At 38.8% G+C, this 15,220-nt stretch overlaps 1 protein-coding gene across 2 annotated transcripts in view; it reads left to right on the top strand.

Annotated features, from left to right (window-relative positions):
• SNX18 (sorting nexin 18) overlaps positions 1-9,887 on the top strand; it is a 29,536-nt gene extending 19,649 nt beyond the window's left edge. Inside the window, exon 2 of one of the 2 annotated variants that reach the window (XM_053590616.1) lies at positions 7,283-9,887. In XM_053590616.1, coding sequence (XP_053446591.1) covers positions 7,283-7,536 — 254 coding nt within the window. In that variant the 3' untranslated portion in view covers positions 7,537-9,887. The remainder of the gene's footprint in view (positions 1-7,282) is intronic. The other variant, XM_053590618.1, reaches the window with a different exon arrangement.
• The last annotated feature ends 5,333 nt before the right edge of the window (positions 9,888-15,220 follow it).

The raw sequence follows: 15,220 nt of genomic DNA, 5'->3' as shown, positions 1-15,220 counted from the left end.
AAATTGTTCCTCTCTGCTGATCAGAAGCAGGGGAACATTAGCAGTTTGGTTTAGCGTAGTGCAAATGCATTTGCTAGTGTGCTTATTTACTTCAGCCTGCAGTGGGTTCTTGGTATTTGCTAGTGGACTAGATGATACTGGAGCTTCGCTACTCTGATTAAAAAAAAAATGATGACACTGGAATGCTTCTTCAGTGTTAGGTTTTACTGATGGAAATAGTTTAATGACAGATTGTGAAAATGTGATGCTTTTTAAAAATGGTGGTGACTTCCTGGATCATTAATTTATAATATGAGTTTTTAAAATTTGAGCACTTTAAGGTAATAATATTTTAAACCTTGACATGTGATTAGACTCAATCTTTTTATATTCATTGTCTACATTGTTATTATAATCCTTCAAAATTGAGTACATATGTATTATATTTCTTTTTTTTTTTTTTTTTTTTTTTTTTGTGTGGCTGGGTTTGAACCCGCCACCTCCGGCATATGGGACTGGCGCCCTACTCCTTGATCCACAGGCACCGCCCGTACATATGTATTATAAATAAGCATGCAGATATTTCTTGCTTTGCTCTTTCCAGCCTGAGCATATTTTATTATAGAACATTATAAGATACAAAGAAAAAGGGTAGTAGGAGGGGGTGGAAGTTGCTGGGTTTCTTTGGAGCTGGGATAGATGGTGGAAAAGTGGGGCAGAATGCCCTTCTCTGAGCCTTGGCAATTGCAACAAATTGAAAATGAGCCCTGTTAGGAATTTTGCATGTTTAAAGTCAGTGTGGGAGTCTAGGAGATTTTATTAATAACAGGCCCTAACACAAAGTAAAAATTGGTTTAAATTTTCCTTTTAACTCTCAAAATGTGAAAAGGGAAGTTCCCTTTTCAACAGACTGTAGTAGGGTTAAGGCCAGTCTCAGGCCTGATCCACTGATCCATTGATCCATTCATCTGTACCTACAAAAAAGATGAACTGGTTTTCTTTTTTTTTTTTTGAGGCAGCGCCTCAAGCTATCGTCCGCGGTAGAGTGCTATAGCATCACAGTTCACAGCAACCTCCAACTCCTGGGCTCAAGCGATTCTCCTGCCTCGGCCTCCCAAGTAGCTGGGACTGTAGGTGCCCGCCACAATGCCCAGCTATTTTTTGGTTGCAGCCATCGTTGTTGGGGCTGGATCCGAACCTGCCAACTCAGGTGTATGTGGCTGGCGCCAAGCCGATGAACTGGTTTTTTGAACAAGGACACCTGCTTGCAACTCCTGGCAGACAGGTAGGAAAGGTGGGTTCTTTGCTGTGAATTAGCTGTGGAACTTTAGGCAAGTGACTCTGGCACTTGTTTATAAGATTAAGAGAATTGCATAAAAAACTCTTCTAAGGCCTTTTCAGCTTAAAAAAACCCAACAAAACCAAACCAGGGAACCAAATCTGCCATTCTAACCTGGGAATTAGCTCTACCTCCACTTCCCCAGGGGCGGTTTTGTGGAACCTGGTGATGAGGGGAATGTTTTCAGGGTTCCTGCTCCTTCAGTGAACTTTGTATCCTGGGAAAAAAATTCTAATAATTTGCCAGACTAATTTAATAACTAAATTGAGTGCTCCACTGAAACTTCATTCTCAACCTGTAAACCTTTCTCTCTGCTGCTTTTTGCCTCCTTGGCAGAGATCCCCTGAGGAAGAGACAATGGCAATGTGCTGGAGGCTCAGCCTCACAGCCCGGAGGCCTCTGGGCTTCCTTTTGCCTGTTGGGGAATCACAGTTAAGGGATGTGGTTGACATACATTGCCTCACTTTCAATAATACTTTTTCCTGTTCTTCAGTTCATGTTAAGAATTTATTTTCAGTTGTGTAACTGGGGGAGGCTGTGCTACTTCATTGTACTTTCTTGTAAGTAGTATTTTTCTACTAGTCTCTACAACTTTCTAATAACTATAATAGAAATGTTACCACTTCATTGTTTTGTTCTGTTTTTTGAGACAGAGCCTCAAGCTGTCACCCTGGGTAACAGTGCTGTGGCATCACAGTTCACAGCAACCTCCAACTCCTGGGCTCAAGCGATTCTCCTGCCTCAGCCTCCCAAGTAGCTGGGATTACAGGCACCCGCCACAATGCCCAGCCTTTTTTTTTTTTTGGTTGCAGCCGACATTGTTGTTTGGCACGCCCGGGCTGAATTTGAACCCACCAGCTCAGGTGTATGTGGCCGGCACCTTAGCCGCTTGAGCCACAGGCGCCGAGCCTTCATTGTTGTTTTTAAGAATTCATCCACACTGCTGTGTATCGTCAGCCTCCTTGTATTTAATCTCAGAACTTAATACTTGCCCACATTTCCTTTTTGTGATAAAATCTTATTAATATGCCTATGCTATTCCAGATCCAGCTAACCAAAGTCTGTTAGCCCAGGAAGCAGTTTTGTAGGTGTATATTGGCACGATCATTCTAAAATGTTTTTCTCTCTGTTTGCTCCTGTTTATTATTTTTTTAAAACCGTTGCCTTAACCTTGAGTATCATGGGACCTTTTGTTTATTCTTAACAGTGCTGCCTTTGACCTTAGACTTCATTGTATAATTTCTCCCCCTGCTCTTTCATTTCCCTCTTCTGTTTTGAAAGCAGTGTGGCAATCGGATGTTTGTGAGAGGAGGGGGCTGGCCAGGGGCAGGTTTCTGCTAAATGAGCCACTGAAAAATTGGAGCTTTTGAAACTTGTGCCTGTATTTGTATCGATCCCATGATAAAAATGTGTGGTCCCTTTGTTGTTTAGATTCTGGGCAACATTTTCAGCTTTTATTTACACTCCTCTTGGGTTTGGTAAAAAATTCAGTCCAGCTGAAAGAATGCTTAAAAGATGCTGTAATGCTTTGTTACAGCTCTGCAGCTGGTTGTATAGTACCTCTGCAGTTCCTTAAGCAGCTACAAATTAATTTTTAAAGCTGTCCTCGAAGTAGCAAGTCTGTAGCGATTTATTATTTTATTTTTATTTTTTTATTGTTTGGGATTCATTGAGGGTACAAAGAATTAGGTTACACTGACTGCATTTTTTAGTTAAAGCCCCTCTGATAATTGTTTAAGTCTGTGATGATTTAACTCTGCTTCACTAGCTTTATTCTCCAACATGTTAGACCTGACTGAAAATTCTACTGTTTCTGCCTTTCTTGTAATATTTAAGGTTTTGAATATGAAAATATGTGTGAGGTCTAGATATATGCACAGAGAATTCTCACTTTGAGAATTGTTAAATCAACTGTGAGAACCCAGCCATTTGTAACAAAACCCAAATTCTAGTTCTAATAATAATGTGATTTCGCTTAACATCTAACCAATGCTTGTAATGTCATTTCTATTGGAAAAATATGTTTCCACTTTCCTCTTGCGTGACTGGGAGCTTAGGAGCTCAGTGGGAAGCTTCCTGGGAACTCTAGAAAGTAATTGGTTTGTGTTGTCACCCCCCCCCCCCCCCCAGGTGTTAAAATACCCTTGCTGTTTGTTCATCTGGATAGCTTGAGCTGTTTAAAAGATGTCACATCTTTTTTCTGTTTACTCCTAGTCAGTAAACTAGTACTTCTATAATTACTTTTTTCATAGGGAGGAAGACACAGTAATATGTGTTTAAAATGTGTTTAAATATCTGTTCAAATGTGTATAGGAAAAACTAATTGGAAGGCTATGAAATGATTTTTCAAAAAACATAAATCTTAAATTCTCTTTGGTTCTGTTAGTATGTACACTTAGCAAGCTTAAAAATATTAAATGCCAAAAGGTCCTTAGGCCTCAGAGAGATTTTAATACTCATTGCTGTATCTGAGAGTTTTGAAAATGTATGCCAATGTGGTAAGATGGGAAAACTTAATACTTAATCATTTTTAAATTGGTTGTTATAGGTGCACACCTACAACTTTATATGCTAGAATGTGGTTTTTTAAAATGTGGTGAGCTAATTGGAAGTTTGACAAGCTGCACCTTTAGCTGACATTCATACAACTCTGGGCTAGGTTTCAGACCTCTGAAAAGCAAGGCTGTAGTGACTAGATCAAGTAATACTGGTGGAATGTCATCAATGCTGGCAACAACCATTACACAGAACAGAATCAGAGCAGGATAGGACCCTGTGTGCTTGTCCTCTGTGTTTGAACATTGGACCATGGCTTCCTGGGGAACCCCCGCTCAAAATCAGATGAAAAAATAGATCACATGAGATGTTTGTCTTTTAATTTTCTCTTGACCATTTTAAACATGTATTTCATCATTTTATATTCTCAGTTGTCCTTGGAAAATTTTTTTCCCTTAGTTCTACCTCTTCTACTGTCCTGGTCTTTTCAACTTAAATTTCTGTATATAAAATGTAAAACTGATACCAGTATCAAAGACAAACATTGTACAAGAAATTCTCATTCTTTCCCTTTTGGGGGCAGGGCTTGCTCTGTTGACTAGGCTGCTTTCTATCTTTTTATTTGTTTTTAGTTTTTGAGACAGTGTCTTACTTTGTTGCCTTGGGTAGAGTACCATGGCATTGTAGCTCACAGCAACCTCATACTCTTGGGGTCACAGCAACCTCAATCCTCTTGCCTCAGTCTCCCGAGTAGCTGGGACTATAGGCTATAGGCACCTGTCATAACGCCTGACTTTTTTAGAGACCAGATCTTGCTCTAGCTCAGGCTGGTCTCAAACTCCCAAGCTCAGGCAATCCACCTACTTTGGGCTGCCAGAGTACTAGAATTATAGGTGTGAGTCATTGCACCCTGCTCTCTATGAACAGCAAGGGGACAAGTTTTAGCACCCCCGTTGGTTCTGTTAGCCATGGTAGAGATTTTTAAAGTGCCGGCCTTTCTGAGTGATGGTTTCTTGGAACTGGGGTAGGGGTCTTCCTGTGTCTAGCAGAGCACGCTTCTCTGCCGTGGGTGGAGTGGAAGTTGTGTGCTGCATGGGTGTTCAGTGCCCGTTTGTCCCTCCTGTTCAAGGCTGTGCTGCTTTTCACTTAAAGCTCTCACTTAGAATAAATGAATAAAAATAAATGTTTGGGTATGTACATACCTACACATACGTGCATATATGCGTTTGAAATTTATTGTCAGTGGTTTTTCATTTCTCAGGCCCTTGAACTGTGGAAAAATATGTGGTTTTACCTTTAAAAGTTTTATCTTTATTTATTTATTTTTTGTGGTTTTTGGCCGGGGCTAGGTTGAACTTGCCACCTGTGGCATATGGGACCAGCGCCCTCCTCCTTGAGCCACAGGCACCACCCATCTTTCTTTCTTTCTTTCTTTTTTTTTTTTGTTTGGACAGAGTCTCACTACGTCACCCCCAGTACAGTGCTGTGCTGTCACAGCTCACAGCATCCTCAAACTTGGGCTTAAGCAGTTCTCTTGCCTCAGCCTCCCAGTAGCTGGGACTACAGGTTCCTACCACAACGCCCGGCTGTTTTTTTTTTTTGTTGTTGTTATTGTTGTCATTGTTGTTTAGCAGGCCCTGGCTGGGTTTGAACCCACCAGCCCCACTGCATGTGGCTGGCGCCCTCACCACTTTAGCTACTGGCGTCAAGCCTTATTTTTTAATTTTAATTTTTATTTATTTATTTATTTTATTTTATTTTATTTTATTTATTTATTTTTTAATCGGGATGAGGTCTTGCTGTGTCACCCGGCCAGAATGCAGTGGTGTGATAACTCATTGCAGCCTTGAACTCCTGTTCAGGTAATGCTTCTACCTTAGTTCTTAAGTAGTTGGGACTACAGGCACATACTACCACGCCTAATTTTTAAAAAATCTTTTGTAGAGGGCAGCACCTGTGGCTGAAGGAGTAGGGCGCCAGCCCCATATACCAGAAGTGGCAGGTTCAAACCCAGCCCCAGCCAAAAGCTGCAAAAAAAAAAAAAATCTTTTGTAGAGATGGGGGCGGGGTCTCACTGTTTTGCTCAGGCTCAGTCTGGTCTTGAATGTCTGACCTCAAGCAATCCTCCTGCTTCTACCTCCCAAAATGCTGGGACTACAGACATGTGCCACCATACCCAGCCCTTTAATAATGGTTTTATTTAATATTGGGTTTATATTCTGTTATTTTGTAAGAGATTTGAAGAAATTTAGAAATATGGCATCTTCCCTTGTATATTTCACTGTTAAGTAAAGCAGGACATTTCTGAAGCAGAGTCTCTCAGGTTTCTGACTTCCTCCTCCCCAGGCCACCCCCCCCGGCCCCCCCCCCCAACCAGTATTGCCATGTTCTAGGACTGCCAGGCCAGTGTCCCGGCTGTTTCTCTCTCTATTCTGTCTTGTCTTTCAGCATGATTTAGTGGAATGAGTGCTAGGTAGAGTTGGGAAGTCTGAATTCTTCAGCTGGTTTTGTTCAAGTGATTTGAGCTTTACCATTATTCATTCATAAGAACCCAAGAGGAGCCTGTGTTCCTACTCCTGAACATCCTCAGTCTTTTATGTGTCTTTATGTGATTTTCTGGGGGAGGGTCTGCCCTCAAATGCCACCTGCCACATCCCTGCCCCCACCCCTGCAGCACTTGCTGGTGATAGTTGTTGGCAAGAGGTTTTGGCACCTCTGGCATCATTCCCAAGTCATCATTTGGGCTGACTTAATAGTTACTGATCTTACAGTCCCTAAAGAAAAAGTGGTGAATTCCTGTTGCTCAGAGACCTTGTACTGCAGATTTGGGTCTCCTGAAAGAAGGTGGAGTCCGAACCAGACATGCATGCGTAATCCACCCCCTTTTCAGGCACTTCAGCTGATAAGACCTGGGCGTGGCCAGCCCTGATGAGGACTCTGTTGGTAGACCAACCATGGCATGATTCCAAAACACAGCCTGAGTCTGTGTTAACTTGTTTCAGAGACTGGTTCTGGAGTCTTACACAATAATTCCTTAGCAAGACTGTTGAGGAAGTGGGTTTGTATTCTTTATGGGGTGTTTTTACATACAGTATAATTCTTTTAATATGTGTGACTGTAATGGTGTCACCTTTTAAACATGTGAAAACTGCAGTTTCTTGTTTTTGTCTTAAGGATAGTTTCTTGAAAATTCTCTGTTATGTATTGTGTCTTTACTTGGAAGAAACGAAAAATGCCACAGATACTTTGTGAGTATGCAAATGCTAATTTTTTGAAGAGAAGTTTTAGCAATGAGGATGATTTCAGAAATTTTACCAGATTTCTTCTTTTTTTAAAGAGTAATTATCGTTACCACTTTAAATTCTAGAGGCATTTATAATGCCCAGGAGTCTGTCTAGTATGTAGTTATGTCATTGGGATATGTGGCATGTGTTTGCAATTAATTAATTGTTACTATTTTAACTCTAGGAGCTCTTACCAAAGTAAAGGAGAGTAGGCGACATGTGGAAGAAGGGAAGATGGAGGTCCAGAAGGCCGACGGCATTCAGGATCGCTGTAACACTATTTCTTTTGCCACTTTGGCTGAAATTCACCACTTCCATCAAATTCGAGTAAGAGACTTTAAGTCACAGATGCAACATTTCTTACAACAACAAATAATATTTTTCCAAAAAGTGACCCAGAAGTTGGAAGAAGCTCTTCACAAATATGATAGTGTTTAATGACTGGACATTGTGGACATTTTTCAGTTCGAGGATAATTTCTCCAGCAGAATAAAAACTGCTATCAAAGAGCTATTGCCAACTATCGGTGGTGGTACAAGGATGGTTTTGTGTTCAACTGAAATGCAGCTGAATATATAATTACGTAGGAAATAAACAGTTAATATGGTTATATAATAGAAACAGTACCACACATTGTAACTAAATTATACTATGTATGCCTACACTACCATTGTAACTTTTGAATAATGATTATACTATTTGCCTTATTGCTTTTTGAAGTATGGGTATTTTAGTGCTTACTTTGTAGACCTCAAAACCCACGAAGGGTCTCAAAAAAGCTGGCTGGATAAAAGCCCGCTGTAGATGCCTTTTACTCTCACGGATTGGGATTACCTAAATTCAACCTGTTCTCTGTTTACAACTCCAACTAGAGCAGCTATGCGACTTTGTGCCTTTAGACTCTTGATTTTTCATTTCTCTCCTTCTCCCTCTTTTTTTAAAAAAGTATAATACAACTTTTCTGATTGAAAGAGTGAAAGGCCAGTGCATATAATGACAAACTGATGATAACCTCATATTGGCAGTGGGGCTAGGGTGGGAGGATCAGCCGTCATTGATTTGCACAGCAAGTATTATCTCCTGATAAGATGCCGGTGAATGCAGAGGAGTGAGACTCGGTGCTCATCTTGGATAGGAAGCGTGTTAGGGAAGAAATGGTGCCGCTATATTCCCTTAGATGCTACAGCAGCATAGCCTCTTCGCGCAAGTGTACCCAAAACTTGGCGTGAGGATATTACAAATCTTACAACACGGAGAAGGAGGAGTCTAAACAATCAGGGGATAAAATGATAGAATCAGTGACAACATACACTTGGTTTTACTTCTTCAGGAGGGTTTTTTTTTTTTTACCTTGAAGATTTTCTTTTAATATTCAGTTTTGTTTTTTTTTAATGGATCTACACTGTTAACTGATTGAGACTCCACTGTGATTCACTCGTTTACTTAAAAACTTTTCAGGGATGTCTGTAAATTTCAGTGTTTTACGTGATGAAAAGTAGTGTTGGTTGATCTAAGGAGGGACCAGAAATAATCTCTACTATTCCAAATACTGAAGGAAAAGAATAATTGATTTATACTGTGTTTTTAAAAAAGTATTGATAAACCCCCCAGAACAGTTAATCTTAAAAATTATTTTAAATATATTCTTTTATTATTAAAAGGGAAATACAAATGGCTGATAAATACCAAAAAGATTCCAAAGCAGCTTAATTTAAAAAGCACAAAGAGATTCTGGCTTAATGCCAACATCTCAATGTTTTTATAGTTGCTGAGTTAAATAATGTGATTATTGAGTTTACAGATTTAAAAACTCACTGAAAAGTCCAAGTATCTACTGTTTTTATGAAGTCAAACTTAATGCTGCCTCAGAAATCCCGGGGTACTAAAATGGAAACAGAAGTAAAGAGGTTTGAAATACTGGTGAGTCACAATGATTTAAAAAAGAGTCAGTTTGTAGATAGTCATAAAAAGAAAAGGCTATTGAAATAATTCTCAACAGCACATTTACTCTCTCAAATGTAATCTCATGGGTTGAATTTTTAAGATCAGATTATCGTAATTTTGATATTTGTCAAAATTTTGTACCTTAGGTTACTTAGAGCCAGATTTAACATCCTATGGCTTTGTCTTTACTACAGATACGTGGAACTGTAACCAAATATATTGCTGTTTTAAAAGTAACTTTCTCTTGTTGATTGCAAAATACAGTTCTATAAAAAACCCATATATAAATGGTAATTTTATTGCAGACGTTTGGAAATTTTAAATGTAGCATTTACGTTTGAGTCTGTACTGGACAAATAAGCACTATGTTTTTCAAATGATTTGGAAGTCACTTTTGTTTGCCTCTTTACTTTGATGGTGGTTTGATTTTTTTTTTTTTTAAAGTAAAATCAGTAAACTTGTACAATGGTAGCATGGAAATTATCTGAGGTGTCTTGTATGATTGTACTTTAGCCAGGGTAGACATAAATTATAAAACTAAACATGAAAGTGCAAGGAAGTATAAGTCCATGCTGCCTACTTGTAAGAGAACTTTTGTTCTTCATAACTAGGTAACATTACAGTGCTTCATAAGGGGTTTACATTCTATGGGGGCAGACACCAGAATTATTAGTGTTCATGTTCATCTAAGATCTTTATTCTCTAACGTTCTTGGTCCTATTGAAACATTTCAGTATACAGAGATACTGCAATGTTAATACCCAAGAGAAAAGCCATTATCATGTGTATGCTGGTCATCAAGATCAGTGTGGTACAATTTTTTAAAATAAACTATCATGCCCTTCCTGCCATTATTTGTCTTTATTTCTGTGATTTGTAATTCTGATACGTGATATATTTATGATGATGTGCACTTGCACCTGGTTGTGATTACAGATGGAGTTGCCTGTGTACTGTAGCCATAATCTAGCGAGACTGGTTTTGCAGCCGTGCATTGCAATCCCATTATCCTTCCAGGCTGTTGTATCTGAAGTGCGCGGTTCACACCCAGAATGAGGGAACACATTTGACAGTGAAACATAAAACTTGCACACATGGCTGGAATAGTGTAGTAGTCCAGGTTTTAGATTTTGGATTTTTTTTTTTTTTTTTTGCTTCACTGATACAGTTAGGTTTATTTGTAATAATATAGCAGATTCTTAAATGCCTATTTTTGTCTTCAATTTTGCTGCTCTTGGTATAGTTAAGGACTTGAAAACTGATTTAGTCTGTCAAGTGAACCATGTGAAGTTTATGTATAAACCTGTAAATGTCATTCTTTACTAAATTTATTGCGATGGCCATTTTTTCCATTTATGTCTTCATTTTCTCAGAATCAAATACCATGTCTGAAACCTTTCAATCCATAAACATGATTCAGTTTCCTTATTTCCAACTTTATCTTTGGTTAACAGAATAAGTAAAACAGGGTATTATTTATTTATAAACTAGAAACGTTGAATACTGTTTTTTCTTTCTTTTTTTTTTTTTTTTATTGTTGGGGATTCATTGACGGTACAATAAGCCAGTTACACTGATTGCAATTGTTAGGTAAAGTCCCTCTTGCAATCATTTCTTGCCCCCATAAAGTGTGACACACACTAAGGCCCCACCCCCCTCCCTCCATCCCTCTTTCTGCTTCCCCCCCCCATAACCTTAATTGTCATTAATTGTCCTCATATCAAGATTGAGTACATAGGATTCATGCTTCTCCATTTTTGTGATGCTTTACTAAGAATAATGTCTTCCACGTCCATCCAGGTTAATATGAAGGATGTAAAGTCTCCATTTTTTTTAATGGCTGAATAGTATTCCATGGTATACATATACCACAGCTTGTTAATCCATTCCTGGCTTGGTGGGCATTTAGGCTCTTTCCACATTTTGGCGATTGTAAATTGAGCTGCAATAAACAGTCTAGTACAAGTGTCCTTATGATAAAAGGATTTTTTTCCTTCTGGGTAGATGCCCAGTAATGGGATTGCAGGATCGAATGGGAGGTCTAGGTTGAGTGCTTTGAGGTTTCTCCATACTTCCTTCCAGAAAGGTTGTACTAGTTTGCAGTCCCACCAGCAGTGTAAAAGTGTTCCCTTCTCTCCACATCCACGCCAGCATCTGCAGTTTTGAGATTTTGTGATGTGGGCCATTCTCACTGGGGTTAGATGATATCTCAGGGATGTTTTGATTTGCATTTCTCTAATATATAGACATGATGAACATTTTTTCATGTGTTTGTTAGCCATTCGTCTGTCGTCTTTAGAGAAAGTTCTATTCATGTCTCTTGCCCATTGATATAAGGGATTGTTGGCTTTTTTCATGTGGATTAATTTGAGTTCTCTATAGATCCTGGTTATCAAGCTTTTGTCTGATTGAAAATATGCAAATATCCTTTCCCATTGTGTGGGTTGTCTCTTTGCTTTGGTTATTGTCTCCTTAGCTGTACAGAAGCTTTTCAGTTTAATGAAGTCCCATTTGTTTATTTTTGTTGTTGTTGCAATTGCCATAGCAGTCTTCTTCATGAAGTCTTCCCCCAGGCCAATATCTTCCAGTGTTTTTCCTATGCTTTCTTTGAGGATTTTTATTGTTTCATGCCTTAAATTTAAGTCCTTTATCCATCTTGAGTCAATTTTTGTGAGTGGGGAAAGGTGTGGGTCCAGTTTCAGTCTTACATGTAGACATCCAGTTCTCCCAACACCATTTATTGAATAGGGAGTCTTTCCCCCAAGGTAAGTTCTTGTTTGGTTTATCGAAGATTAGGTGGTTGTAAGATGTTAGTTTCATTTCTTGGTGTTCAATTCGATTCCAAGTGTCTATGTCTCTGTTTTTGTGCCAGTACCATGCTGTCTTGACCACTATGGCTTTGTAGTACAGACTAAAATCTGGTATGCTGAGGCCCCCAGCTTTATTTTTGTTACTAAGAACTGCCTTAGCTATACGGGGTTTTTTCCGGTTCCATACAAAACGCAGAATCATTTTTTCCAAATCTTGAAAGTATGATGTAGGTACTTTGATAGGAATGGCATTGAATAGGTAGATTGCTTTGGGAAGTATAGACATTTTAACAATGTTGATTCTTCCCATCCATGAGCATGGTATGTTCTTCCATTTGTTAATATCCTCTGCTATTTCCTTTCTGAGGAGTTCATAGTTTTCTTTATAGAGGTCCTTCACCTCCTTCGTTAGGTATATTCCTAGGTATTTCATTTTCTTTGAAACTATGGTGAAGGGAGTTGTGTCCTTAATTAGCTTCTCATCTTGGACTGTTATTGGTGTATACAAAGGCTACTGACTTGTGGACATTGATTTTATATCCTGAAACATTACTGTATTTTTTGATGACTTCTAGGAGTCTTGTGGTTGAGTCTTTGGGGTTCTCTAAGTATAAGATCATGTCGTCAGCAAAGAGGGAGAGTTTGACCTCCTCTGCTCCCATTTGGATTCCCTTTATTTCCTTGTCTTGCCTAATTGTATTGGCTAGAACTTCCAGCACTATGTTGAATAGTAAGGGTGACAGAGGACAACCTTGTCTGGTTCCAGTTCTAAGAGGAAAAGCTTTCAGTTTTACTCCATTCAGTAAAATATTGGCTGTGGGTTTGTCATAGATAGCTTCAATCAGTTTTAGAAATGTGCCACCTATGCCTATACTCTTCAGTGTTCTAATTAGAAAAGGATGCTGGATTTTATCAAATGCTTTTTCTGCATCTATTGAGAGGATCATGTGATCTTTATTTTTGCCTCTGTTAATATGGTGGATAACGTTTATGGACTTGCGTATGTTAAACCAGCCTTGCATCTGTGGGATGAAGCCTACTTGATCATGATGAATGACTTTTTTGATGATAAGCTGTAATCTATTGCCTAGGATTTTGTTGAGAATTTTTCCGTCTATATTCATGAGTGAGATTGGTCTGAAGTTCTCCTTTTTGTTTGGGTCTTTTCCTGGTTTTGGTATCAGGGTGATGTTTGCTTCATAGAATGTGTTGGGGAAGATTCCTTCTTCCTCAGTTTTTTGGAATAATTTCTGCAGTACAGGAATAAGCTCTTCCTTGAAGGTTTGATAGAATTCTGGAGTGAAGCCATCTGGACCAGGGCATTTTTTAGTTGGAAGCTTTTTTATTGTTTCTTTGATCTCAGTGCTTGAAATTGGTCTGTTCAGGAGCTCTATTTCTTCCTGGCTAAGTCTAGGGAGAGGGTGTGATTCCAAATATTGATCCATTTCCTTCACATTGTCAAATTTCTGGGCATAGAGTTTCTGGTAGTATTCAGAGATGATCTCTTGTATCTCTGTGGGATCAGTTGTTATTTCCCCTTTATCGTTTCTGATTGAGGTTACTAGAGACTTTACTTTTCTATTTCTAGTTAGTCTGGCCAATGGTTTATCTATTTTATTTATTTTTTCAAAAAACCAACTCCTTGTTTCATTAATTTTCTGAATGATTCTTTTGTTTTCATTTTCATTGATCTCTGATTTGATTTTGGATATTTCTTTTCTTCTACTGAGTTTAGGCTTAGATTGTTCTTCTTTTTCCAATTCCATAAGATCTCTTGTGAGATTGTTGATGTGCTCTCTTTCTGTTTTTCGAATGTGGGCATCTAAAGCGATGAATTTTCCTCTCAAAACTGCTTTTGCAGTATCCCAGAGGTTTTGGTAGCTTGTGTCTTCATTGTTGTTATGCTCAAGGAAGTTAATGATTTCCTGTTTTATTTCTTCCTGCACCCATCTGTTATTCAACAGAAGATTGTTTAATTTCCATGCCTTTGGGTGGGGTTGAGCATTTTTGTTAGAGTTGAGTTCCACCTTTAGTGCCTTATGGTCTGAGAAGATACAAGGTAAAATTTCAATTCTTTTGATTCTGTTGATATTTGTTTTGTGTCCCAGGATATGATCAATTTTGGAGAATGTTCCATGGGGTGATGAGAAGAATGTATATTCTTTGTCTTTGGGGTGGAGTGTTCTATATGCGTCTATCAAGCATAGTTGGTCTAAGGTCTCATTTAAATCTCTTATATCTTTGTTTAATTTCTGTTTAGAGGATCTGTCCAGCTCTGTAAGAGGTGTGTTAAAGTCCCCTGTTATGATGGTATTATCAGATATCATATTGCTCAGACTGAGTAAGGTCTGCTTCAAGAATCTGGGAGCATTTAAATTGGGTGCATAAATATTTAGAATTGAAATGTCTTCTTGTTGTAGTTTTCCCTTGACCAATATAAAGTCACCATCTTTGTCTTTTTTGACTTTAGTTGCTTTAAATCCACATGTATCTGAAAATAAGATTGCAACTCCTCTTTTCTTCTGAATTCCATTTGCCTGAAAAATTGTCTTCCAACCCTTGACTCGGAGCTTTAATTTGTCTTTTGAAGCCAGGTGTGTTTCTTGCAGACAGCAAATGGATGGCTTGTGTTTTTTAATCCAGTCAGCCAATCTATGTCTCTTCAGTGGGGAATTCAAGCCATTAACATTTATGGAGATAATTGATAAGTGTGGTAGTATTCTATTCGTCTTATTTGGTGAGAGTCCATTGCTTAGTTTTATCTTTTGCATCAGTGTGGAGGTTAGGTTCTGTCCTTTGATTTCTGAGTTCTTACTTTGCTGCTGATCCATTGTGGTGGTCAGTGTGCAGAACAGGTTGAAGTATTTCCTGTAGAGCTGGTCTTGTTGTGGCCAATTTCCTCAATGTTTGTATATCCGTAAATGATTTGATTTCTCCGTCAATTTTGAAGCTTAGCTTAGCAGGGTACAGAATTCTGGGCTGAAAATTGTTCTGTTTAAGTAGATTAAAGGTAGATGACCATTGTCTTCTTGCTTGGAAAGTTTCATTAGTGAAGTCTGCGGTCACTCTGATGGATTTGCCCCTGTAGGTCAACTGGCGCTTACTCCTGGCAGCTTGCAGAATCTTTTCTTTTGTCTTGACTTTGGACAGGTTCATCACAATGTGTCTTGGAGAAGCTCGGTTAGAGTTGAGGCGACCTGGGGTCCGATAGCCCTCTGAAAGCAGTGTGTCAGAATCTTTGGTGATATTTGGGAAATTTTCTTTTATAATATTCTCTAGTATGGCTTCCATTCCTCTGGGGCATTCTTCTTCCCCTTCTGGAATTCCTATAACTCGTATGTTGGAACGCTTCATAAAGTCCCATAATT

This window comes from Nycticebus coucang, chromosome 1 (genome assembly GCF_027406575.1).
Source record: "Nycticebus coucang isolate mNycCou1 chromosome 1, mNycCou1.pri, whole genome shotgun sequence".
In the NCBI taxonomy this organism is placed as follows: Eukaryota; Metazoa; Chordata; class Mammalia; order Primates; family Lorisidae; genus Nycticebus; species Nycticebus coucang.
Note: the sequence above shows the minus strand (reverse complement) of the source record. Positions and strands in the feature narration are given on the sequence as shown.